Source organism: Phytophthora ramorum (assembly GCF_020800215.1).
Source record: "Phytophthora ramorum isolate Pr-102 chromosome Unknown Phyram_PR-102_s0007, whole genome shotgun sequence".
Classification (NCBI taxonomy): domain Eukaryota; phylum Oomycota; class Peronosporomycetes; order Peronosporales; family Peronosporaceae; genus Phytophthora; species Phytophthora ramorum.
Window position 1 is genome coordinate 707,495 of NW_027150653.1, and position 26,094 is coordinate 733,588.

Sequence of the window (26,094 nt, forward strand, 5' to 3'; positions counted from 1 at the left end):
GAATGGACGCTGTCTTCAAAGCGCCGCGACTTGAGACCTATTGCAAAATAAAACCGTTCAACAAGTTCTTCGTAGCACATTTTCAATCTCTATTGCTGCTTCAACACTGGCAACGAGTACGACTTGGCCAAAGCGCCGTCATCCGCCTTGGATTCGTCGGTGGACCAGCCTTGCAGATTATCGGTTGGCGTCTCGGGTACTTTCACTCGACTGGTCTCATTAGTAGACTCGCTTGTGAGCTCGAAGGCTGATCGAGAGCTCATGGGCGTCGTCAGCGAGTCTTGGCGGTACGGCGTCATGGGGGAGCTCGGAGTCGACGCCTTCGGAAGGCGGAACCCTGCTCGGAGGACGTAGTTGGTGCTCGGTGTGAAGGCGGACCGAGACATTGGAGCCTCCTCTGGGAGACCTGCCGCTGTGACGGACATGGAGTCCCGACTCGTTTTCCGCCGTGACATCCCTTTGCTAGCAGACGAATGAGCCACTAGACGAGTCGTCTCCAAGAACTCGCCGGAAGCGGAGGCAGTATCGTCGTGGACGACGTTCCGGTGTCGATGGTTGTCGCCCATCAAAGTGCGGCGCTTCATGCTGGCGATCATCATGTTGTTCACCGTGTCCATGTACAGCTCTCGCCGGTCCAGCGTGCTCTTGTCGAACTGCTCGCCGATGTTCTTGTTGTTCATGATCTTGGTGTGGATCTTCACGCGGATCTTCTCCATGATGCCCCCCTGCTGGTCCAGCATGTCCTCGTCCATCGTGTGCTGGTTCCTCACTTCCTTGTTGCAGCCCGTTTGCAGAATCTCGTACTCGGCACGAGCGACCATCAAGTCGGCAATGAACTGGCAGTCGCGCACCAGCAGCTGCTGCTGACGCTCGTTGAACTGCTTCCTGCCGGCCCCGTTGTTATCGGATGGACGCGCGCTGTGCTTGCTGCTGGACCTCGCAGAAGTCTCGAACTTCCAGCACTCGGACACAAAGTTCTCGCACACGCGGTCGATCTCGCGGTTCATGTCTGCCAAGTCCATATTGCGGATGGACGAGCGAGCCACGACGTCGGCGAAGTGCTCCTGCTTCTGCTGGAACGACGCGTACAAGGCTTCCACGCGATCGGACTCTTTGTCTACAACTGCCACCAGTTTTACGGTCGCCGCCTGAATCTCCGCGCGATTTTCTGCTTGGAGCGCCATCATCTGCGACTCAGCGGCGTCCTGTCGTGCCATGATCTCCTCCTTCGCAGTATGTAAGCTGTCCAGGGACCCGTTGATCGCTTGGTTCTCGTGGTACTGGTTCTTGAAATTACGGTCTACTTCTCGCCGTGTCTCCTCAATCTCGCGCTTGTGCGCGGACGTCACCTCTTCGAAGTGGAAGAGCTGGTTCTTCACCATTGCGAGCTCGTTGTCCATGGACTGTGTGAGCTTCTCGTGGTCGCACCGAAGGGTAACCGTAACTGTTTGCAGTCCGCTGATGGCGCTGTCTGTCGTATCTCTGTAGTCGTGCACCTCCTTCTTCAGCTTCTCTGCGTTGTCGATGGTGCGCTGCAAAGTGTACGAGAGATGGATGCTCTCTTCGGACAGCGTGCTTAAGCTTTGCTGGATACGATCGATCGTGTCAAACGCTTGCACGAACTGCATCTTGTTGTGGTCGTCCGTTGCGATGGTCTGCTTCTGGATAGCAGCAATCTTCCTGACGCTGTCTGTCGCAGTAAGACCGACCATGTCAAGTTTGGCAGCGACCGCTTTGATCTCCCCGTCCAAGTCCATATTTACCAGGTCATTGACGATAGTCTGGACTGCGACCACCTCACTACGCACGATGGCCACACTCTCCGTGATTTTCTCGATCATGCGATTCTCCATGTATGATTTCAATTCGTCCTGAGCTTTAAGCGCCCTGGCCATTTCGACCGACAAGTGGGTCACGAGCTTCTGCGTCTCCTCGAAGCCGGCCGTCTTCTCCTCCAACGCGTTGACAGAGGCCATGTTGACTTCAAGGTTCGTCGTCGTCTCCATCAGCGAAGTCTTGATGCCTTCGAGTCGCTCGTCCGTGTGGTCCTGCTTCCTGCCAAAGTCCACGATGATCTCCTCGCTTCGGCCTTGCTTCCTGGCCAGCAGCTCCATCATTTCGGCGTTCGAGCTGTTAATGTCCTCCTGTTCCGACCGCGAGGTCAGCATGTCCTCCATGATCTTGTTCGCCCGCGCGTCCACCTCGTCGAGCATTCGGTGGCGATCGATCTTCATTTGCTGCCCGATCTGCTGCTCGGCGTTAATGAGGTCGTTCCGCGTGACACAAGCGCGCATGTTCTCGTTGAGCTTGTCCATCTGCGTTTGCACGACGCCCTCGTGTTTCTCGTTGCGCGCCTTGATGACGGCGTCGCGGCGCTTAATCTCGGACTGCAGCCGTGCCACCGTGTCCTTGGCTTCCTGGAAGGCCTGCTTCAAAGCCGAAAAATCGTTCGTCTGTCGGTGCACAAAGTCCCAGAGCGGCTTGATGATGGTCTCCACATACTGCGCCGAGACGCCGCCCGTGACGGGCCTCAAGTTGTCGCTCACTAAAGCTGCAGTCTCCCCAGCAACAGAGAAAGCGTCCGACATATCCTTGGACGACGGCATCGACATGAGTGGGCGAGGTCCGGGGGTTGCTGCTGCCGGTGCTTGAGCGCGTTGGCGGCCAACCGACTGACGGTGGTGCGGCGTCGGGTTGAATGCTGGAGAGGCCGCTCCACTAGCCGAGTTGGAGGCGTTGAGCAGCATCTCGTGGCGCAGGTCCAGCACCTCTTTCTGCAGCGACGCCACCTGGTCCCGCAATGCCTGGCATTCCACCACTGCGTCCACGTTGCTGGCCACCTCGGCCAGCGCCTTGATGAGCCACGACGGCAGTGCAGCGCCGCTGAGCAGCTCGTTCTTCTCGAGCGCATTGACCTGCGCGCGCAAACTCGTGATCACATCCACGAGCGACTCGTCGTTCAGACACAAGTCCGGCGTCGTACGCCACGCCAGACGCGTTGCATTCCCGCCCGACGCGTCCATAGCAACCGAGTGACAAGCAGCAATGCAGGCATGCACAGCTATTCTTGAACCAAAAGTTGGCGCCAATTATGAACATGTTGATAACAAACAAAGTCAACGCGACGGCCCTGCATTCCACTTCCGATAGTCGTTCCGGTTCCGTCTTCCGAGATAGTTATGCAAAATGATCGGAGTTGCGCCAAATGCCTGGACCACTACTACCACCGCTCGCTAGAGAAGTAGTGGTCTGCCCGCTTTATTCCTTTGAAGCTCTTCCTTCATGGAGAGGATATCAGCAAGCGTGGTGGGGATCGCGGCCTGGTGCGCCAAAGCATTCTCGAGTATGGGGAAGGAAGGCAAGTGATAGCTACATTTGTGTGGTCCAACGTAAGTCCCTACCAACACGGTTTCCTTTATCTGCACCCCCTTCCCCCGATTAATGGGGTAGACTTCAACAGCAATGCACAAGGAGCATTGTTCTTGCAGCCTAGCCAGACAGCCGCCTTCCCTTGCAAGCTGACAGAACGCGCCCTTCAGTTCCTTCACCAACTCACGAGGACTGTCAGCCTCCACCAAGTCTCGTGGTATCGCATCATCATTAACGTCCGAGTCCAGCACCGTGCTCAACCGATGCGCGATCGTCAGCACTGTCGCGTGGTCGATGGACGCCGTCGCCTCATCCATCACCACGATGCGGCTCCCAGTCAGCAGCGCACGAGCATCTGCTGCTCGACCACGCTGAAGTTCTCACTCAGCTCGTACGTCAGTTGGCGCTCCAGCGCCGACACCTGCGCCTTCATGCCCACTTTCTCCAGTGCCGACCAGATGTCGGCGTCCGTGACCGGTCCAGCTACAAGTCACTACCGATCCGACACACGTGCCACAGCGTCTGCACCACGATCAGGAAAATGTACACCTTCATGCCTCCCAGCGAGTCAAGGTAGTTGGAGAACTGCTCCTTCGACACGCGACCCTCTTCCCGTTCCTCCTCGTCGACAAGTCGGTCAACGTCTCTGTCCTTGGCTGCTTGGTTCTCGCCATCATAACTAGCATAATCCTGTAGGAGATGCTGCCAGCGAGTACAAGTCTCGTGGTATTGCACCGTCGTATCGAGTAGCTGCCAGCTTCCCACCTTCTACCAGTACCTTCCGGTTCGCCGCCTCGCTCGCAATGATATCGGCACTGTTCGCCGCCAGCACCACGGCCTTCTCCGCCAGTAGTTTGCAGATGTCAGCGTCTGGAATGCTGCGTCCTGCAGCCTTTGCTTGGACTCGCCGCCACCACCGTTAGCGAACGTATCGTACTGCGGGTGCTTGCCTCTGGTGACGGGGCAAACGGCAGACCGTCATTCCTCAAAACGAAGTGAGCACACACCATAGTGGTGTTTGTACACACAATTGTACGCTCATTAGAAAACACGCAGCCTAGCCAGAAGCCCTCATGCTCGTCCTGCGGCCAAGAAGCCTGCTGCTCCTTCAGCGCGCAGCCAGTCGCGCCAGCGTGCTGTCGACGCCTGCGCGTGCGTGGCCCGCCCCGGCCTTCGCTCGGCCGGTACCGTCCGCCGGCGCCAAGCGCTCGCTGTTCAACATGACGCAGCGCGGGAAGCTCAAGCAGCTCAAGTCGCTGGAGCAGGCGGCCAACTCCAGCCCCGAGGACGCGTACGCGCAGCTGCGCTTCCTGCAGGAGCTGAACCGCAGCAACTACCCGGCCCTCGTGGTGCGTCGCGTGGAGGAGAACCGCTTCGCGCTGGACGAAGCCGTGCAGAAGGAGTATATCAAGGCCCTGGTCAAGACGGGCCGCTTGGATACGGTCGACCTTCCGCAGCTGGCCCAGCCGGTCGAGCAGGCCTATGGCACGGTTGGCGCGGCCCGACAGTTTGGCGGCGTGGCCGCCGCCAGTCAGGCCGCGGCCCGCAATGGCCAGGGCCAGTCGGCCCACGACCCGGTCTTCGTGTCCATGGTGGAAGGCAGCTTCAAGAGTAACATGTGGAAAACGCTGCGCACGCTGGGCGTGGCCTTCCTCGTGGTCTCTGCCCTCGGGGCCATGCTGGACGAGAAGGTGGGCAAGATTGGCTCGGCCTCCAAGGTCATGGGCCCCACCGGCAGCGACAAGCGCTTCAGCGACGTCAAGGGGGCCACTGAGGCCAAACAGGAGCTCGAGGAGATCGTGCAGTTCCTGAAAGACCCGGCCCGCTTCACGCGGCTCGGAGGAAACCTGCCCAAGGGCGTGCTGCTCACCGGCCCACCAGGCACGGGCAAGACGCTTCTGGCCCGTGCCATTGCCGGCGAGGCCGGTGTGCCCTTCTTCTACTCGTCGGGCTCCGAGTTCGAGGAGATGTATGTAGGTGTGGGCGCGCGCCGCGTGCGCGACCTGTTCGAGTCGGCCAAGCGGAAGGCTCCGTGCATCATCTTCATCGACGAGATCGACGCGATCGGCGGCACGCGCAAACTCAAGGAGCAGCAGGCCATGAAGATGACGCTCAACCAGCTCCTCGTGGAGATGGACGGCTTCGACCAGAACAAGGGTATAATCGTGATCGGCGCCACCAACTTCCCCGACGTGCTGGACAACGCGCTCATCCGTCCAGGTCGCTTTGACCGTCACGTGACGGTGGATCTGCCCGACGTCGCTGGCCGCAAGGAGATCCTGGAGTTCTATGCTGGAAAGATCCCTCTTGGAGACGATGTGGACGTGGACGTGCTCGCGCGTGCGACGCCCGGCATGTCTGGTGCGGAGCTGTCCAATCTCGTGAACGAGGCTGCTCTGCGCGCGTCCATGAAGAGTGCTGATGTGGTGGATATGGATGCCTTCGAATACGCCAAGGACAAGATCCTCATGGGCGCGGAGCGCAGGTCGGCGCTGATCACACCCGACTCGGCCAAGCTTACTGCTTACCACGAGGGAGGCCACGCGCTGGTAGCTATTAACACTCCAGGAGCTCACCCCGTGTATAAGGCGACCATTATGCCGCGCGGCCAGGCATTGGGCATGGTCTCACAGCTGCCGGAGGGTGACCAGACGTCCATTTCACGCAAGCAACTGCTGGCACGGCTGGATGTGTGTATGGGCGGCCGCGTGGCGGAGGAACTGACATTCGGCGAGGAAGAGATCACGGGAGGCGCGTCGTCTGACATCCAGCAGGCCACGAATGTTGCTCGTACGATGGTGACCAAGTACGGCATGAGCTCGGACGTGGGTCTTGTTTTCCACGACCTGCGTGGCAACGATACGAGCGCCACCACGCGCAAGACCATCGACGATGAAGTGAAGAAGCTGTGCGACGCGTCCTACACGCGCGCGAAGGACATCCTTGTAAGTAAGCACGGAGACCTGGAGAAGCTGGCCCAGGCACTGCTAGAGTACGAGACGCTGTCGGGTGCTGAAATTGAGAAGGTGCTGAAGGGTGAGCCCCTCGAGCGCAAGCCTATCAAATAAGTACCATACAGGGCGGCACCAAGGGCAGCTGTGTCAGAGCAAGAGGTGTACAGACAGAGGTAGGGCGTGTGGGGAAGTGTTCTTTCACACACGCATTCATCGACCCTTGTGCCTCTGGTTTGGCAGGCTGGTCGATGACACTGCGATGACAACAGAAAATGAACGTGTCGATTGCCGTTAAGTTTGGTGTTCTCTGTCCAAAGACGTCTGTAGTCGAGCAGGAAACGCTCTCTTGATGGCTTTCAGTGAAGGATGTCCGGGCGCGCATCGACATCCTCACGCGGCGATATGGGGTTGTGCTTCACCATTTACACTGACAGGCCCTACATGCCTGTCTCTGCCTGTTACGAGAGTTTGGCGACACCAATTCGACCAAAGTCGTCCCATGGGATCGTGTGAGGGTATACGAGCTGAGCTGTCTGGTTCACGGCGCCGTCCGCCAGGATCGCGTACACGTAGATGTTCGTGAAGCGCACACGCGTGACCTTCATGACCAACAGCGAGAAAATATCCTCCGTTGAAAGGAGGAACTTACCATTTGCGACGAGAAACCCGTTGCCGTATACGGCATCAATGGATGCATAGCGCTTGTCGTTGCGAACGACGTAATTGTCGTAGCCGGAGATGACGCCATAGCGCTTGCTCAGAGCCGACCCCGTGGCTGACTCGAACGACGTGAGACCGTCTTCTCCCTCCGACCCGCATTCTTTGGAGGCGTAGCGGCTGGCTCGGTGATTAGCGCCATCGTGCTTGCGCTTACAGTAGCGGTAAGCCTTGCGAGCGATGATGTACAGCACCAGCCAAAGTATCATGCTGAAGATGGAGAGCACGGTGGCAATCACGACGGGTTTGCGGTCAGTCTTGATCTCATGCACCGTCCAGAACTTCATGGGCGATAACCTCGTGAGGAACGGACTAACATTAATGAGTCCAAGCCAGTGATCCTTCTCCGCAAAGCCGGCGACAACATTTCTTAGTGAGGACATGCCACTGACGATTTCGACTCGGTACGCAAAGCCGAATTCGAACGCGGTGCATGCCAGTACTGGGTCGATTCGCTCCCGAAACAGGTAGCTCAAAATGCTGGCCACGTTCATGAAGAACGTTAGTAGATCAGCGTGTACCATCTCGGGGCGGTAATGAATCGATCGGCGCCCGGCAACCTCGTTGCCGATCGCGAGGCAGAACTCTGTAAGCGTCCAGTACCCGTTGAGATGGTTCGCGGCGAAGATCAGCACGCCACGATATAGTAGTGCATTGGAAATGGTGGCAAACGCGTCGCCCACCCAGAAGTGGCCCTTTCGAGCGCGGTGGTAGATCACGAAGAAGAGAATCTCCAGATCGAAGAATACATCCATTGCGAAAATACCGTGAATCGTGTGTGTCCAGGCCCATGAGTCGTGCAGAGAAGCAAGCGAATGCCATTCCCAGTTGCTTAGCTCCGAAGCAGGATCGGCTTGCAGATTCCAGTGCACGATTTCAACGTTGGACTGAGCCACCGGGTCGTCAATGTAGCCCCCGAAGCGATACGCCGAACGTACTTCTTTTACCGGGTCGATGCTTCCCTCATTGGGTTGGCTCTTGAACAGCCAGAAGTTGTCTTCTTCGACGCCAATTAGCTCACTGACAGCGAAATGGGGTTCATCCTCGTAGGGGTAATTGTAGGCCATGGCAAAGTGGTGCACAACTTCGGTGGCGCGCATGTCCTCAATGGCCGCAATTGAGGCTAGCAACGCGGCCCCACTTTGATACTGCTGGCTCACCTGGAAATCCTGCGTCGACATCAACGCTGACAGTAGCAGCACCTCGCTGGCATTTCTTTTCTGGCGCGCCAAATAGTACATCCGCAGCTTTGTCACCTCTTCGTCGGCCGAAACCAGCAGCTCAAACGTGCAGTCTACAACTGGTGCGATGAGTTCGAGCTCCTCGACGTACGAGAGATTTCCCCTCGCGTGCTTCTGCAAAGAGGTGAACAGCAGCCGAGTAAAGCCGTTGCTGTAGACGCTGCTGTCTGCACCTTCAAAAGTTGAGCATCCTGTGAACGAGACGGAGGTATCCGTCTCGAGATAAATCGCGTCGTCCCGGGGTTCGGTTGACCCTCCCAACACGTTCTGCACCAATGGACTGTCGTGGATAGTGGTCTCGCCAGCATAACCTGCAATGAGCTTGGACGTGTACACGGTTACACCTAGATCCTTCGACTCGAGGCCTCGCAGCACTGTGACTGCAGCCACGAAGGCCTGCGCCGAGATGGCCACGTACCACAGCGCGATAGCGAACACCAGCAGGCGATGGATCAACCGAAAGGGCTCGATCTTGCCTGCGGTCTCCATGGTTTCCATCGAGTGGTGCGGGCCCAGCCGTGACGGCTGCTTAGCCAGCATGGACACCGTGTGTCGACAAACTGAAGGCTGCGGTTGTGCCGTGGAAACAATAACCAACCACCCTTCTCCCGGTTTGGCCGCGGTCGTCTACTCTCTAATAATAATAAGCAGAACAGGACAAGAAGCTAGAACGTCGGCCGACGTTCCTGGATAATCCATGTGATAAACGAAGCCATGCACGATCTCGTAGTTTCCATTGGAAGTGAGGACGAGCAATTCGTTGTCAAACCACATCGAGAGCACTTCTTGCTAGATCTCGCACGCGGTAAAACATTCTGGACCGTAGACGTGGGAGCGTAGCTCGATTTGCCCAACTGAGAATAGTGCTGGTTGCGAACACTTTCCGAAGGTTTGCTCGGATCGTTTCCGAACTTGTTCCTATTAATTTGGCCGCACAACCAACATAACCCAGAACGCGCGACGCAATGAGAGAATGAACAATAGGAAAAAGCATGCATACGTCATGAATTCATAAACTTACGGATGTCTCGCTAGCTACGAGGTTTAACGGAGACACTGTTGTCAAATCGACATCAAGTCTTGGTGTTAGCCCTTTCACTTGCTGCCGATGAAGTCGAAATAGAGAACACAATATCCGCAAGGTGCGAGATCGCTCGATACATCTCGTTCTTGTTCGCATTGACTTTTCACCAGCTCCGTGGTCTCGCCCCTGCACACTCCGCCTTATCTTCATCGCTCCAACAATGCCCACCGACTCATCCGAATCAACGAACTGCGACGTGTCAGTGTTTGGGTCCAAGAGGAAGGCTCGAGGTTTGTCAATACGCTCTTAAGACAGGAGTGCTGGGAATACCATCGGGTGGGTACAGGAATTGCTAAGGCACGGTGCCTTCCTTTTGAAGCCTCTCCACCATGGACTCTTGCAAATTTCTGAACTACTCCAGAAGCCCATGATGGTCTCGAACCAAATCGGGCAAATTTGTACTTTTCAGGTTTCTTTAACGACGGGGATCTTCGAGAACACCTCCTCCAACACGAGGTTGAGACCGTGAGCAGCACAACCACCACCAAACACAGGTAGCCTCCTCTCCAAAATTGCCCAAGCGCCAGACATATTGCTGGCATTATCGGTCAACACTGCTGTCACCATTGCTCCCGTCTTCGTCTGAATATCATTAATCACCCGTTCCAGTTCTATCGCCAAGTATTCCGCTGTGTGCTGCGCCGTCCCCATATGCAGCGACGACCAATAGAATGATTTCATGCCTGGACCAGTCACCATAAAATGGATGATGTTCGACTTATTGGCGTCAGTATAAGCATCAGTCGCGAGTTTCACTACGCCTGTTTTCCTGATAATCGCGATGACTGTGGCTTGGATTTCGTCACAAACTGATATCAGCAGGACCTGAACGGCAGTCTTAAATGGGTAGCCAACCGGGAGAACAACAGGCGCACAATTGGTGCTTCAATCAGAATGGACGGCAAGGCATAAATGACCCACATGCGCGCTAGCACCAACTCAAAGTCTTCTTGGATCAAGGGACTGAGGGATTGTGGGATGGCCGTTCCAGAGGAAGCTTGTGCGGGAGCCGATGGCACAGCGGCAGTAGTGATTGGCTGTGGTGGAGGCACGGTTGTTACTCCATCAAAAATGCCATAGTGCCTCCGCAGGAAACGTTTGTCCAAGAGTGACATTTCCGAGCAGTATGAGGCATCATATTTCGCCGGGGAATCCCGCTGTCAATAATGAAGAGGCATCCAAGACACTCCACTGGTCAGTGTGTTTTGTTGCCACGTTCGTTGTAGTGTCGCCAGGCTTCAATCCGGGTCGGCCTTCAGCTTTTGTGTGGTCCAACGTGAGTCCTCACTAACATCGTTTACTTTATCTGCCCGCCCCCTTCAAAAGTCGAAGCTCAATTCAAAGCTGGGTAGATGTACTCGTCGTACACGGGAGCCCACTTGCAGTGTTTCTCGTCGACGCACCAGCAACTGTACGTCACGATGGGAGCGATATGGAGGTGCAGGCCACCGCGCTCATCCAGTGTGCGCTGTCCGAACGTGTCCTCCCTGTACTCGTGCGTGTCTGTTATGTTGACAATGACCAAGTTCATGAAGCTGGTCTCGATTTCGTCGAGCGTGTCCAACACGCTGTAGCGCCCGAAGACGCAGCTCTCCCACGGCATGATAGCGTCGTCGACGGGTGACGCGAAGAAGTGGGCTTCTTCGAGTTTGAGGAAGTTGGCTCGGCGACGCTGCTGGTCACTGATGCACTGGTCGTTGCCAGGGGGACACGGGTTCACGTTGTTGTATACAGGCAGGAGCTTGTTCGTGGTGGACCAGCTTCCGAACTGGGGCCAGCGCTGGACGTTGAATTGGGCGTACTCGTACTGAGTGTCCGGGTTTTCGATGGAGAAGATGGTGAAGTCCTTCTGCATCTTGCCGTAGTAGTCCTTCGGCACATACTTGGTATAGTTGAACACGCGTTCCGGGACGATGTTAGTGAGGGATGGCGCACCCTTTTCGATGGCGATATCGACCGCGTTGTGTCCGATGAACTGTCCGTTTTGGAGACCATCGAGACTGATGAAGCGTTTGGCTTTGTGGTCGTCCATTTCTTCGATTGTGGCACGGGTGATAATCCCTCCTTGCGAGTGTCCGATGATCATGTATTCATCGTCAAATACCGAGTTGTTGGCAACCGTGTTGCGGACGGCCTTCACGGCCTCAGGGATTTGGATCAGGAGCGACTCAATGGAGCACTGGGCGTCCCAGAATGAGAGTGACACGACCTCACGTCCTTCAGCAGTGAGATTTGCAGCAAAGTTGTGGCCAAACTGCCACGTTGTGGTAACACCGTGGAAGAAAATGACCGGGAGCTTCGAGGACGTCGAGGTAATGCCTGCCAGGGCAATTGCGCTAGACACTAGAACCGACAGGATGCGGACCATGTTGGAAGTTGTTGGGAGACTTGAGCCGAAGCCAGTAAAATCGAGAATGGCCTCACACAACTCTTGCTTGTTTCGGTAGTTTGCTGAAATTCCTGATCCCACAAAGCAAACAAACAACAGTGTGAGTGAAGGGCAAAAACGAGCAGCCTCTGAAGCTACATCTACTAGGCACGACCTCCGTCATGAACCCGCGGGCCCTGCAGAAATTTCCACACTGCGCGCTCACTTCTCTGAAAATCGAAGGGGACTTGGTTCTTGTCGACAAACTCAACGAAAACATCACCGCCGGCGGCATTGGGGTCCGTTCGGCGCTTCCGCCCAGGGCATGGAACTGCTGGCATCCCTTTTACTTCGTACAGCTTGCCAAAATCCACGTAAATCGTATCAATTCCGTGTAGGAGCTCATGGAAAACCTGCTCGTTGTTGTCAAACTTCAAGCGCTTCGAGTTGTGTATCACTTCTAGCAGCTACAGACGCAAAATAACGAGTTTCAGCAAATGAATCTGTTAGCCATCAAAACTAGCAAAAACCAGCGCAACAACGTTTACCTCGTCACCGGCTCACCGTCGGAGCAAGCGTCTGATGTTGCGGGCCGTGCGTCTCTGCGATGCCAGTAATTCCTGCAATTTGGCGTTCTCTTCTTCTGCTTTGCAACGCAGTATGAGCTGGCGAGCGGTCGCATGCTGACTTGCGGCGCAAGATACAGGAGATGCCATGGGCGAACACATCCAAGACTCTGCCCGCAGACCTTCCAGCTTCGTTCATAGCTCCGACACAGTATTGCGGAGGTCGTGCATCTGCTCTTTTCGTGAAATGCGGCGCTTGTGTCCTTGGAGACGTGGTAAAGCAGTCGCGGGTCGGCTTGGGGTTTCCTCGCAATTCGAAAGCAAATCCGAGAGGCTTGGACGCAGTGACACCGTGACGATCTCACCTGATCGCGGGTGAGGACATGCCGCTGCAGAAGAGACCCTCGCAACGAGGTAACCTCGTGGTGGAGTTCGACGTGCAGTTCCCCACCAAACTCACAGAGGCGCAGAAGAGTTGATGCGGGCACTTCTGGCGCGGTGAAAGGCGCTTCGGTGTGCGAACGTCATCCGTTTCAGAAGCCCCAAGATGAACGACAAGGATGTTGCTTTTGTTCAAACACGTTCACGTTGGCACATTTCACAGATGCTTACGATGCACTCCACCCTCTTAAGCGCGCGGCGGCGACGCACCACTACCACCACAGTGCAGCAACAGCACCAGCCTAGTCGAACACGGACAGCAGCAGCTCGCGCAGATCCTTGCCAAACTTCTTCTTGTACACGGGCTTGACGTCGCGCAGCACGATGTGGTAGCGCACCACGGCCCTCACGCATCATAGCAATGCCTTTGTTGACTTCGCTCATGGGCATCTGCTGAACAATGGCGCGCACGTTAAACCACATCCTACACATGAACAACGTCCTCGTCCTCCTCTCCTGGGGGGGGGGGGGGGGGGGGGGGGGGGGGGGTACTTTGTTTCGTCCTCGTCCTCCCCAAAGTACATGAAGCAAGCAGAATACTTGAGGCCTCCGTCCTTCTTCCCAGAGCAGCTCGAACTAGCGCTTGATACGAATCAAGGTGCGTCTGAGTCGTGCGCGTCTCAAACGTCTCTGCGTGGCGGGCTCCATTGAACGCGGCCGTGCTCTAGTAGTTGCCCGTGCCTTGTAAAACAAACTCACCGTTGACGAATCGTCCACTTGTTGTGGACCATGAAGCTGGCCACGCGCCCAGTCTTGATCGGGATCCCCGCGTCCTTGAATTAGCGTAGCCACGTCATGTTTTTTCTTGTTTTGGAGCGCGCTTTGCTCGTCGACGATCCTGCATGAGTGATGCAGCCTTCTGCAAGCGCCTTCAGAATGGCCTCCCCTGGTGCCACAACGCCACACCTGGGCTGCAAGCTCTCCCCTCGTTCGTACATGGCGTAGTAATGCGCGACTGTCCTTCGATTCCAGCCCGGGTGCTCTTCGCACACGGCCATGATGTCCTTACTTACCGGTCCGGACGAAAGCAGTGGAGCACCGGGCGATCAAAAACTCCAAAACTCGGGATCCCGAAAACCTCGGAGCACCTTCATCTCCTCTCCATTTCTCTCTCGTTCTCACCGCAGACAAGCTCCTGAGCCAGCCACTCGGCCGAAGCTCCAAGCCGCCACGCCGGAGTACCCGCTGCGGCACTGCTTTCACCATCGCTTGACGCTACAGATGAAAATTACCGCGGGTATCTATCTCAGCTTTCCAGTTGCTTTGCAGGGCAACAGACCACATGTGCTTTTTGTAACTCAGCTTCGTTCCTGCAAGTAATTTGCTCACAGCGGAGTATTAGTGAGCCTATCTAGCTGGGACGGTCGCGCTCTGATGCATTACGATCAGGTCTTGATCCAGTGCTGCCCCAGCTGACCGCATCGCTCCGGCCACTTGCTGTTTCATGCATCATATGCCGTCTGCCTGCTTCAAGTCGTGTTTCAGCGAAGCGTCCGCCTCCCGGTGCGAAGTGTGTGGCAAGTGAGGTTGAAGGCCGCTTGCTTCCGGCAATTGCAGTGATGTGGTGTCCTCACGCGAGTTGTTGTTGACGTTCTCGCGATGCCGAACCCCGTTCCAAACTCGACTTTCAGCCTGGCAAAATGCTCCGTGGGCGTGCAACGGCAACGGACATGCAGCGGTGATCACCAAGGCCGAACAGGGATTACTGTGGCCTGGAATCGTCCGCCCTCGACGATTGCTACTGTCTGCTGACGATCAGCGAGATATCATAATACAGTGGTGACTGCTGAATTGGGCGTGAACCGGGTGGTTTGCAAAGCCTTGACGAGCGTGCTTGGGCTTCAAGCAGATCTTGCTTCTGTTTTCCGGCTAGACGCGCGGGCGCCACTGCTCTGAGCAAGACGACGCCTTGCCTTGCCTCGACTCGGAGCTCGAGCCGACTCGGCTGTCGAGCCATTCCAACTTGGAATGGCATCCAAGGGATAGTCGAAGGTCTCGCAAATATCCAAGAGCTCGCAAATATTCAAGAGCTCGAAGCAAAGAGTCAGGACGGCAAGAAACGTGAGAGGGGGCATTCGACCTGCATCCCAGCAAATGCTCCCAAGCGATCTTGATCATTTCTTGTCAAACTTTCGCTGGCGATGGCCAAATTCGCGCTCGCTGCCGCTGGCATAATGCCAGCAGCCGGGTGATATGGTTTCGGCATGTAGGGACTGAATCTGGGGGCGGCGCTGCATAGAGATCGAGGGATCCTGCACGATCGCGTTCACCTTTTCTAACACTGAAAAGCGCATTAATCTCAAGGTTTTCGATAGTGAGCACTGCTCTGTTTGATAGCTGCCCGCGAGCAGCTATCAAACGTGCAGTTTCGGCCTACGACGCCACGCACAGGGGACCGGCCCCGCTCTTGACGCGCAAAAATGCATGACCCGCAGCCTGCCCAGTCGCGAATTTTCTCACCTTCGGACGCCAACGCTCCGGCAGGAATCGATACACAATGGCGGCGACGTGGCTGCCCCTTTTGATGGGCATCGCAGCATTTGCAGCAGTCGACGCCAGCAGCAGTGACAGCGGCAGCAGCGCCAGTGGGAGCGGCAGCAGCACGGTCACAGACCGCAGTCTGGTCAAACTCGACACCCGATCGGGCATCCTACCATGGGTGGACCCGGACACGCCCGACGACGTTCGGACGTACGTGAGTTCGCGCGGGGACGCGTGGGAGCTCGTAATGAGTGACGAGTTCGGTGACGTGACCCGCAACTTCTCGGCCGGAGCCGATCACGTGTGGACGTCCATGGAGATGCCCGACGGCACCAACGACGCCCTGCAGCTCTACTCGCACGATATGACGTCGGTCGTGTGCGATGACGACGAGGAAGGGCTCTGCTACCTGCAGATCGAGTCCATCGACGAGGTCAACAACATCACAGTCTGGAACAACTACCTGCGTCCGCCGGCCTACCAGAACTCCACTTTCGTACGAATCGATGAAATGTCTTGACTTGTTGGGACACCGGTTGCTGACGATTGTTTGTTTTGTTGTTGTTGCCTTTGACAGTACTACCGATCGGGCATGTTGCAGACGTGGAACAAATTCTGCTTCCAAGGCGGCATGCTGGAGGTGCGTGCGAAGCTGCCGGCTGTGTTGGCCAACGACAGTGAGAACCCTGATCTCGGCAAGGGCAACAACGCGCGTGCGGAGAACACAAAGTTCTACCCGACGTGGCCGGGTATCTGGCTCATGGGCAACCTGGGCCGCGCGCTCTTCTCGTCTTCAACGGCCCGCATGTGGCCGTTTTCGTACAATGAGTGCAATGAGACCGTCTTCAACTCGAGCAACCAGCGCATCAGTGCTTGCGACTCCGACCCTGGCCACGGCTTGAACCCGAACCAGGGACGCGGCGCTGTTGAGATCGATCTGCTGGAAGGTGGTGGCGTGGCCATCTCGTCTTCCATCCAGATCGCTCCGGGGATGCCCGCCGACTACCGTCGAATGGCCATCAATGAGTCGCTCGGAGACTCGAGCTATTGCATGTACAGCCAAGAATGCTCTACCATCGGCGCCAACCTGCCCGGTGTGCCTACCGAATACTACGAGGCCCTTGGTCACGAAAGCTGGTACCAGGGCCTCCGATACGCGTCCAACAACTACTGCGTTGTGGACGGTAACGATACGCAGTCGTATTCTCTCGTCGTAGCTGGAATGGAGAACATCACGGAGAACTCGTGTGCTTTGACTTACTGTCCCGCCTCTAATGATGTGCACGGCGACATGGACTACATCGACGGTGTCAATGCGCGTGGCCACTGGAACATCAACTCGAACGGCACGTGCTTTCCGGAGATGAACGGCTATCAAGGTGTGTTCCTGTGTGACCCAGACAACCAGGACAGTCGCTGCTCGGAGCCACGGAATGACTCGACACCAAAAACCAACACCATGGACGCTTACAACTATCAGATGGACGCTTTGTCCGCTAACTGGGGCATCCACATGGGAGCCTACTACGACTACGTGGCGTATCAAGTCGAGTGGGCCACGGGCGACAATGGTTATCTCCGCTGGATGATCGGTGGCCACCCTATCTTCGAGATCCCGGCCGAGTCCGTTGTCAACACGCCGCAGGGAGGAAGCAAGCCCAATCCGCGACTCACCTTCCCCGAAGAACCATCGTATATTATTCTGAACGTAGCGCTTTCGGCAGCATGGGGGACGTATCCGCCCAACCCCGGCGAGCCGTGTCGTGGTGACGGCGAGGACGAGGAGGCCAACTACATCTGCGACTCGTTCCCATTGTACATGAAAATTGACTACGTCCGGCTGTACCAAGACACGTCCGAGGGCTCCACCATGGCTCACGAGTGCGATCCTGCTTCGCACCCGACGCGGCAATGGATTCTCGATCATGAGACCGAATACGTTGACGGGGACAACCAGCTCGTCACGGTTAATGGCGGTGCGCCGTGTCGTGACTACACGGACTGCACCATTCCTTTCAGCGTTCTTTACACTTTCCACACGGGCGTTTGCAATGCCGACACGGGCCGCTGTGAGTGCACGAACGAGTTTTGGGGCGGCCCGCGCTGCACTTTCCAGCTCGGAGCCACGACAGCAAACGGCGAAGATGCCTCCGAGGTCACGTTCGGCCCGCCACTCTACGCCGGCTTCATCGTGCTAGGCATTGTCCTGTTCCTCACGATCGTCGTCTTCATTGTGATGGCTATCCGTCGGCGCCGGAAACTGATGCAGGATGCCGAGAAGGACAAGGAGTTCGCGCGCATGACCTACGTGGTGACTGACATCAAGAAGACCATGGCCGCTTCCTCCAACCAAAATGTCTTCACACCTAATGATATGGACGATGATGGCACAACTGAGCGAAAGAGCCTCGCTGCAAGCGGACCGTATCACCGGTTCCGCTAAGAAAAATATAAGTTGGTTTGCACTCGATGAATTGATTGCACACTCCTCCCAACTCTTTGCCTGTTCTCTCTTGGCATGGGGGGCCAAGTGCATCGTGAGAAGTCGGCAGCCCCACCGAAGTTGATCGGAGTACACGCTTCTGCAAGTAAATCGCTCGCTTCACGACTATGCCTGCAGCTTGTCGGCGCGCCGGAACAGGTTGTCTACGATGTTCCCAACGTTCTCGATGACACCGAGGCCAGAGGTATATGTTTTCTGTAAATGGCAGAGCAACAGAAAGAAAAAGTAAGCCCAATGAGCCAGCCGTACATGTAATTCGGCGCTACGCACATCCTCCGTGGGGCTGTCGTAGACGATTAGCTGTCCCTTGCCCTGGTCCAAAATGCCGTGGAACTTGTGGTCCAGGATCATTTGCGACAACCTGCGGCAGAAACATTCAAGCATGCCTTGGTGAGCAGGTTGCACAAAACAAGCACAAGGCACACAAGTCACTCTTACTTCAACTCAATCTGCGGCAGCGGCAGCTTGATGAGCTTGGCGACGTGGGCGATCTCGACGCACGAGAACGGCTGGATAATCTTAATCAGGTTGCTCTCCAGTAGCTGCTCGTACAGCTTGCCCAGGTGGTTCTTGATCAGCGGGTCTTCCACAAGCTCTGATAAACAACAACAACACGGTCACAACTCCATCTCAGCGCTCAATAAACACCCGCGCAAGAACCTACGAGATGCGTATTTCTTCGTAGCCGCTTCGAAGTGCTCGAGCGAGCGCTGCTCGTGCGCCTTGGCGACCGCCTGCATGGCCTCCAGGTCGATGCCAATGAACTTGATGGCCTGCTTGCTGTTAATGATGAGATTCACCTCGCTGGCACCGCCACTGGCGACCTTGGCGAGCAGCATGTACTTGAGGCACTTGAGGCCCTCGACCTCGTCCAGCGAGGCCAGCGCCTCGAAGGCCTCGAAGAAGTACGAGTAGGCCGTCTTGTAGTCGCGCTCCTCGGCGTGCAGGATGCCTGACATCTGGTCGATCTGCGCCTGTGTGCGCGGCACCACATAGATGGTGTTGGAGATGCTACGTGCCGCTGTGAGCGCCGCCTTGGCCTTGGGCACGTTGCGAAGCGCGTGGTGCAGCTTGCTCTCCACGAGGTGGATCTCCACGAGCAGCTGCTTGTCGTCGAGCTTCTTGATCTCGTGTAGCAGCTCCGTGATGAGGTCCAGTGCAGGCTGGAACTTATCCTGCTGGAAGTAGATGGAGGCCAGCCGCGCCTCCACGCGCTGGCGCAGGAACGTGTGCTTCTCCTGCTTGCACCACTCGATCGAGTCCAGACACAGGTCGGCCTGCAGCTGCAGAGCCCTGTCGGCGTCCAGCACCTTCACCTTGGCCACCATGTCGATCACCGTGCGTACTGCAAACAGTACACAAATTAGTTCTATTGGGCCACCCCCGTGTATACGATCTTGATGTTGCTGGCCGCACCGATCTTGCCGGTCTTGGCGCGGGCCAGCGTGGCGAAGAAGGGCCGCAGCGCTTGCAGCAGCGACGCCAGCTCCTTCTCGCGGCCGAACTGGATGTACAGCTGAGCCAGCTTGTAGATCGCGTGCTCCTTTACGCGCTGCACCTGCTCCAGCGCTGCGTCCTCCTCGGCTGCACGGCGAGAGCAGGAGAGTTAGTGAGTACGGAGGCATAAAATGTGAAAAGATTTTCCTGCACGCACCGTAGGAGATGATGCGCTGGAAGCCCTGGATGGCGGCGTCGGGCGATGCGGTGGCCGTCAGCGCGGCCACCACGTCTTCTACGTCTTCGAACTGCGTCTGCAGCGGGTGCACCTGCTCGGGCTCGGCCATCTCCACGTCCTGCGTCGTCGCCATTCTCGTCGTATTCCTTCCCCCTTGCAAAGTGAAGATCTGAATAGCGTACAGTAGATCGCGCATTCTACGCATTATCATGTGGTGCACAACATATACTGTGGTGCACAATATATAATGTGGTGCACAGCATATCGTGTGATGTACATTATACTCCAGTGGACCCACTTTTTTCAAGTTCAATCAGCCGACATTCAGTTAGGTCTAGCTGACGTTTCAGCTTGCCTTTAGTGGATCGTCAATCATTCCTAGCTTGACCTATAAAACGCATACTACAAACGCGGGATCTTCAGCGACAATCGCCGATCCTCCTCCTGTCATGCTGTCCTCGGCTGTGCTGCTTCGCCACGCTGGCTTGCGTGGCCATCGCGTGGCCGGTGCCGCGCGCTTCCTGAGCGCCGCGCCCAAGGAGCTGTCTGCGTACCAGAAGCTGCAGAAGTGGCTGCAGCCGTTCGTGGCTGGCTCCAAGGGCCTGTATCTCGAGAACAAGCAGGCCTGGGCGCTGCGCCGCCGCGTCAAGGATTCGCGCGGCCAGGCCCAACTCGCGCGCCGCGAGATGCTTCTACTGCGCCAGGCGCACCGCGACCTGCTCAAGTCGCTGCCCATCCTGGCCTTCTTCTGCGTGCCCGCGCTGGGCTACGCGGCGCCGCTGCTGGGCTACCAGTTCCCCAAGCAGCTACTGCCGTGGCAGTTCTGGCGGCCTGAGCAGAAGACGCAGTTCTTCCGGGAGGACGTGGAGTCCCGGGCCACGACGTACCCGCAGCTGGTGCAGTTGTTGCTACAGATCCAGCACAAGGACGACACGTTGCGGGAGATGCTGGCGCTAGCCACGGCCGGCGGCCTGCGCCCCACGCAGGTGAGCGAGCTCGCGCCCTTCTTCGAGGGCCCCGCGGGCCTCCGCCAGCTCTCGAGCGAACACGTTCACGCGCTGGCCGAGGGCTCGGCACTCTTCCCGTCCTTCGCCGTGCTCAACAAACTGCTGCCTCAATCACTGCTGCATAAGAGACTCGAGCGGAGGATGGTCGAGCTCAGCGTGGACGACCAGCAGCTGCTGGTGGAAGGCATCGACGGCCTGTCGCTCAGTGAGCTGGAGTTCGCGTGCCAGGAGCGCGGCCTTGTCACGCAGTACGGCAACATCGAGACGCTGCGCCTCGCGCTGAGAGAGTGGCTCAGCATGTACGACACGGACCACTTCGATCCGGAGACCAACCCGCAAAGGCTGCCGCTCTCCCTGTTGCTTCATGCGCCTGCTCTCTCGAACTTCGCCAAGACTCAGGATAACGAGAAAGCGGACGTGACCGTCTAATTGAATGCTAGAATTACAAGCATCGGATCATGTGAGGTGGGAAGCGGTAGAAAAGCAGAGACTTGAAAGTAAACCTGACCAACTCGCAGTATTATGGCAAGAAACAAAATGACGTTGATCTGAGCTCAACTGGTTTCGTGTTTCGGACATGTGGGGTTCTACCGCTTCTGGTGGTTGAGATACCGCAGAGAAAGCAGCGATATCACGCGGATCGCACCGATGTAGAGGAAGACGTAGCCAAAGTTGCTCCAGATGTCGTCGTGTTTGATCCTGAAGACGACTGCGACGTAGTCTTTCACGGTGGTGTGACCGATCGACAGCGGTGCGTTCTGGAGCGGCTGGCAACCAATCTCGGGACCTACGTTGATGTACGACTGCGTGGCCTCGTCGTACGTCGGGTCTACGGGGCAGTCACCGAACAGGAGTGCGATGAGAATCGACAACGAAAAACGATGTGGACAAATCTGGTAGAGCCACCGATAGCCGTCTGGAATGGAACCAGCGGGCGGGTTGAAGCCAGCGAACAAGAGGAAGATGGCGTTGATAAACACGCCTACAATGGCGGCCACCTCCACGGTCGGTAGTGCGTAGATGAACATTTGGCCGAGGTACGTTTCCATGAGCACGAAAAGAGAGACGTTGATCCAGTACAACACGGCTGTACCGAACGTCCCAATGCCCATCAGAGGGTAAAAGATAACTGTGAAGACCAAGCCGCTGGCGAAAACGAAAGGAATTTCCGCTACTGTGGCTCCCACAAAGTACCAGAAAGCGCTGTATGTCTGCGAGTCGCGCTCACGGTAATAAGAGACGCGCTCCCGAGCTGTGAATGGCAAACAACCCACGTAGGAGATGTAGCTTTGGTACAGCGCCGTCATGAAGATCACGCCAACCGCTGTGTTGATTCCTTGGTATGTCGTGTACTCACCATTGACAAGTACCAAACCAAAAATCACTGCGAGACCGAACGCGATCATGAACCGAGTGAGGTTGTACGACGGCGTACGCCAGTAGATCGCCATGAATCTCCCCATCAGCATGCGGAACTGGGTCCACGGACTGGCAGCACGCTTGTTCGTGAACACCAACTCTGGTAGTCGGTCAGGTGCGGGCGACGTCACGCCAGGCTGAGCTAGTCCATCCAACAGCGTCTGCTGCTCCGCACTCTCGCGAAAGTGCTGGACGAAATCCACGTTTGCAGCGGCGTCTGTCAGTGGCTTTTCACCTGCACCCGCCACTCCAGCGCCGATACACTCCAACATCCACGTCGCCGGGTTCTGACCTTCCGGTAGTCGCGGAACCTCCGAAATGGCCTCCAAGTAGTCGATCAGGTGACTGCACTCGCGATCACCTGGCTCAGTGTTGTCCAACTCGCCGAAGAACACCATCTCACCACCGCGCTTTAGCAGCAGTAAACTGTCAAACAGGAAGAAAACGTCGGACGAAGGCTGGTGGATCGTGCACACGACGGTGCGGCCGCTGTCCGCCACCTTACGCACGCCGTCCATAATGACCTTGGCTGAGTGTGCGTCCAAGCCGCTTGTAGGTTCATCCAGGAACAGCACACTGGGTTGCGCCGCAAGCTCCACGCCGATGGTCAGACGCTTCATTTGCTCTTGTGAGCGTCCTCGGATGATCTGGTCGGCGATGGCACGCATGTCCAGTAGATCGAGACACTCTTCGACAGACGCGAGTTTGGCGCGTTCCGACACGCTGCTGTCTTGGCGGAGGAAAGCGCTGAACGTGAGCGCCTCTCGGATCGTCGCTCCTTCCGAGTGGATGTCTTGCTGTTCGCAGTAGCCCGTGCAGCGGCGGATGGCGAGCTCTGTGGCGGGGTATCCGTTGATCAAGATCTCGCCGCGGATGGTGCCTCCCGTCTTGCGACCAGCGATGACGTCCATGAGTGTGGTCTTGCCAGCACCGGACGAACCCATGAGTGCTGTCATAGTTCCTGGTAGTGCGTAGCCGCTAATTCCCTTGAGCAGGTCGATAGACTCGTGTCGGTGGTGAGGCAGGGGCACGGAGTACCATAGGTCTTTGAAGGCCAGCGTTACTGGAATGAAGCTCACTTGCTGCTCTTGAAGGTCCATAACGACCATGCCCGCTGGGTCGTCTTGTGCTGCTTGTGCGTTAGAGCGTGGTGTGGCAGCCTCAATGTAGCTGGCGGGTTCTTCGCACTGTTTTCTGGCTGCACTGGATGTGCTGAGGTCCTGCTTGCCCTCGTCAATGCTTGCAACAACAGCAACTGTCGCTTCAGGGACATCATAACGCTTGTGTTCGAGGGTAAAGCTCCCGACTACCACAAAGAAGACGACTGAGAGCACCAGGTACAGCACACCCGTCCACACCCACGTTTTGTCCGAAGGTACATCGTAGAGGGACAACGAGTACTCGCCCATAGTCATGTTGTACTGCTCGCAGTAGTTTTCGCCGTCGTACACGCACACATCAAATCTTGGTGAACGATATTGGTTCACAGCTAGCGTTCGCAAACACCACGAGACCGGGTTGACCCAGTAAATCCAAACGAGAAAATAGGGGAGTTGGCTTTTGGGCACCACAAAGCCTGCAAACACCACGTAAAACGTGATGGAGAACGTGGACATTGGTTTGGCGATGTTGAAGTTGGGCGACATGGCTGTTAGCGTGAAGAACCACGCACACAGCGCGAGGTTCGTGAGGATCATACAGAGCAAGAAAAGCAGGAAGTAGCTTGTCTCTGCGATGAACCCGCACATCCAGTACACAAGCGTCCCGAAAACCACCGATTCAGCTGCAGCCGTAGGAAAAAGAGCGGCAAGACTAGCAATCCCGAAGGATAGCGAACGGTAGAAGTTTGCGCGCCGGTGCTTGTAGTAGATATCGCGTGACGCGACGAAGACTGGCATTTGTGATGCTTGGCCCAATGCCAGAAACATAGTGGTTTGATATAAGACCCCCAGAGCCACCTGTGCATTCGTTGGGTCGAAGTTGTAGAATGTACTGCCGTAGACGAGTCCCATTACCACAACCATAAAGGTACGCACGCGAATAAAAGCCGTATTGCGAATTGCGATTTTCAAGTGCCTACGCGTCAACGTCAAGGCGCTTGCCCACAACGACTGTCGGAACTCTGGCATCTTCACCAAGTGGTGCTCCGCGTCGTGCAAACGCTCACTACTCCATGGAGCATCCAGAGCTTGTACGACATCTTGGTGGGTAGCCGACTGACGGAATAGATCCGCAAATTCACTCGCCAGCCGAGGAGTCTGAAGAGAGAACGAGGCGTGAGGTTTCGCCACCTCAAACTGGTACTGCTGGTCCGTGCCCAGATCCAACAAATAGTCAGCCACATCTCGATCAGGTGGACACACGAAGCCCAGACTCTCGAAGTACGGCACCGCTTGTTCACGGGGTCCATGATACATCACTTCGCCGTCGTTCAGCAGCAGAATGTTGTCAAACAACTCGAACACCTCCGGCGCAGGCTGCAGCAGTGCCATCACCACCGTCTTGTGCAGCTTCTTGGCGATGTCGCGCTGCGTGCAAACGATATCGAAAGTTGCGGCGCTATCGAGTCCAGTGCTGATCTCGTCCATGAACGTCGCGTACTTCATGCCGAACTCCATCTCACCCGTCGTAACTCGCCGACGCTCACCACCAGACACCCCTCGCTTCAACGCGTTGCCGATCACTGTATCACGACACGTCTGCAGGCCGAGTTGCTCCACGACCACGTCCGGGTAGTTCTTGTACAGCGATTCGGCCGTACGCAGAGCTGTCTCGTTCTGCTCGGGTGTGCCGTGAGATAGGAGGCCCTTGCCACGTCGTGATGCAACCTCCTCCGTGCAGCACGCGTGAGCGAACTCGAGTGTCTCCTGCACCGACAACGCCGGGAAATGCTTGTCGGTTTGCGGCACGTACGCAGCGAGTTGCGGTAGCTTGGGGAGCAGCTCCGTCCACGACCGGCCGTTGTACAAGATGTCACCTTGCACCGTGATGTTCTTCTCCATCGGGAACTGGCCGCTCAAGACTTTCATGAGCGACGTCTTGCCGGAGCCAGGCTGACCAAGCACCAGCGTGATGGTGCCCGGTTCAAACACGGCGTCCACTCCGTTGAGTACGTGTCTCTGCGTGGTGTGTCTGGAGGCCGTGAGCTTTCGCACGACGTGCTTGAGGCTGTTGTAGACGGAGGGCAGCTCGGACGTCGTGGTGCTGGACGACTGCTTGACGACTGGCACCTCTGCGATGACGGACAAGTTCTTGCATCGCACCTCCATCTGCGGTAGCTGGCGTCCGAGTGCTGGTTCTAGTTGCTGGGCTACGAAGTCGTGAAAGGCGGCTTCGCCCTGCGCCATGAGGGCGTGGCCCGATTCAAGACCTAACTGAGGCTTCGTCTCGGTCTGGCCCGTAGTACTCGATACATCGATGTTGTAGATTGGGACGACCATAAGTGAATCGCAAGCACATGCAAAGGGATCGGCTTAGGAACCAGCCTGGAAGGCCTGAGGTTTACGGAGCAAATCGGTGAATGCCAGGATTGCATCGAACCAGCATCTGTGACACGGTACACAAAATGAAGATGACATGACGGCACACCACAGATCTGTCCTGTTCGCTGGCGGTACACTCATCAGCAATACCGCGCACACGCGAAGACCATTCAACGGATGGTGCTCATTGGCGAAAGATATCATGGCAACCATTTTTCCAGTCTTGGGCATCGGTTTTCCAAGATGTACGTCACCAACTCTCTTCTCATTTGGTGAGTTTATTGAAAAGTGACGGCTTTGCTCTCGTTTCACAATGAATGCCGCTGTAGTCGATTTTGTCCTTTGCGGTGGGGATGTGAGCCACGTTGATGCCTCAAGCTTTGAGGAGTGTTTCCGGTGATCGCAATAAGTGTCTTGAAAATACGCACCTCATCCTTTAGGTCCCCACGTAGTGCGATATACTTGTAGATCGACCGACGAGTTCCAGCACCTCGTACTGGATCTGGAATCCGAGCAGGACGTTCGTGACGCCTGGTCCCAGGAAGTAACTCGAGAACTTGACACCCGATTTCCGAGAGATGAACTCCTGCACCGTCATCCTGTGGACGAACACCGTGTAGCCGATCAAGCGCTGCAGCAACACGAGATAGAACACGCCCGAGGCGAAGGCCGGCACGGCCACCGACGTGAGGAAGAGCAGCACCGCACTCAGAAGCTCCACCGCGCGAAGCATTGACCGCCTACGATCTCGCTTGGGCTCGCTGCGGTTGATGAGCTGCTCCCCCAT

At 56.6% G+C, this 26,094-nt stretch overlaps 8 protein-coding genes across 8 annotated transcripts; 3 read left to right on the forward strand and 5 right to left on the reverse strand.

Moving 5' to 3' along the window:
- Nucleotides 1-89: 89 nt before the first annotated feature.
- KRP23_8235 (uncharacterized protein) lies at nt 90-3,023 on the reverse strand (the record flags this gene model as incomplete). Its single annotated transcript, XM_067893651.1, has 1 exon — nt 90-3,023. One exon carries the CDS (start codon nt 3,021-3,023, stop codon nt 90-92), a length of 2,934 nt encoding a protein of 977 aa, XP_067743160.1.
- An 829-nt stretch (nt 3,024-3,852) lies between these two features.
- Nucleotides 3,853-4,351, reverse strand: KRP23_8236 (uncharacterized protein; the record flags this gene model as incomplete). The annotated part of the gene is made up of 3 exons (XM_067893652.1): nt 3,853-4,071; nt 4,148-4,207; nt 4,307-4,351. 3 exons carry the CDS (start codon nt 4,349-4,351, stop codon nt 3,853-3,855), a joined length of 324 nt encoding a protein of 107 aa, XP_067743161.1.
- Nucleotides 4,352-4,442: 91 nt separating this feature from the next.
- KRP23_8237 (ATP-dependent zinc metalloprotease FTSH 4, mitochondrial) lies at nt 4,443-6,437 on the forward strand (the record flags this gene model as incomplete). The annotated part of the gene is made up of 1 exon (XM_067893653.1): nt 4,443-6,437. The coding sequence occupies one exon, from the start codon at nt 4,443-4,445 to the stop codon at nt 6,435-6,437; it is 1,995 nt and encodes a 664-aa protein (XP_067743162.1).
- Nucleotides 6,438-6,781: 344 nt separating this feature from the next.
- KRP23_8238 (uncharacterized protein) lies at nt 6,782-8,821 on the reverse strand (the record flags this gene model as incomplete). Its single annotated transcript, XM_067893654.1, has 1 exon — nt 6,782-8,821. One exon carries the CDS (start codon nt 8,819-8,821, stop codon nt 6,782-6,784), a length of 2,040 nt encoding a protein of 679 aa, XP_067743163.1.
- A 6,713-nt stretch (nt 8,822-15,534) lies between these two features.
- Nucleotides 15,535-17,664, forward strand: KRP23_8239 (uncharacterized protein; the record flags this gene model as incomplete). The annotated part of the gene is made up of 4 exons (XM_067893655.1): nt 15,535-15,717; nt 15,799-15,861; nt 16,201-16,274; nt 17,241-17,664. 4 exons carry the CDS (start codon nt 15,535-15,537, stop codon nt 17,662-17,664), a joined length of 744 nt encoding a protein of 247 aa, XP_067743164.1.
- Nucleotides 17,665-17,829: 165 nt separating this feature from the next.
- KRP23_8240 (26S proteasome non-ATPase regulatory subunit 11) lies at nt 17,830-19,532 on the reverse strand (the record flags this gene model as incomplete). Its single annotated transcript, XM_067893657.1, has 6 exons — nt 17,830-17,919; nt 17,995-18,085; nt 18,163-18,319; nt 18,389-19,069; nt 19,141-19,308; nt 19,379-19,532. 6 exons carry the CDS (start codon nt 19,530-19,532, stop codon nt 17,830-17,832), a joined length of 1,341 nt encoding a protein of 446 aa, XP_067743165.1.
- A 316-nt stretch (nt 19,533-19,848) lies between these two features.
- KRP23_8241 (LETM1 domain-containing protein 1) lies at nt 19,849-20,835 on the forward strand (the record flags this gene model as incomplete). The annotated part of the gene is made up of 1 exon (XM_067893658.1): nt 19,849-20,835. The coding sequence occupies one exon, from the start codon at nt 19,849-19,851 to the stop codon at nt 20,833-20,835; it is 987 nt and encodes a 328-aa protein (XP_067743166.1).
- Nucleotides 20,836-25,743: 4,908 nt separating this feature from the next.
- Nucleotides 25,744-26,094, reverse strand: KRP23_8242 (uncharacterized protein; the record flags this gene model as incomplete). Its single annotated transcript, XM_067893659.1, has 1 exon — nt 25,744-26,094. One exon carries the CDS (start codon nt 26,092-26,094, stop codon nt 25,744-25,746), a length of 351 nt encoding a protein of 116 aa, XP_067743167.1.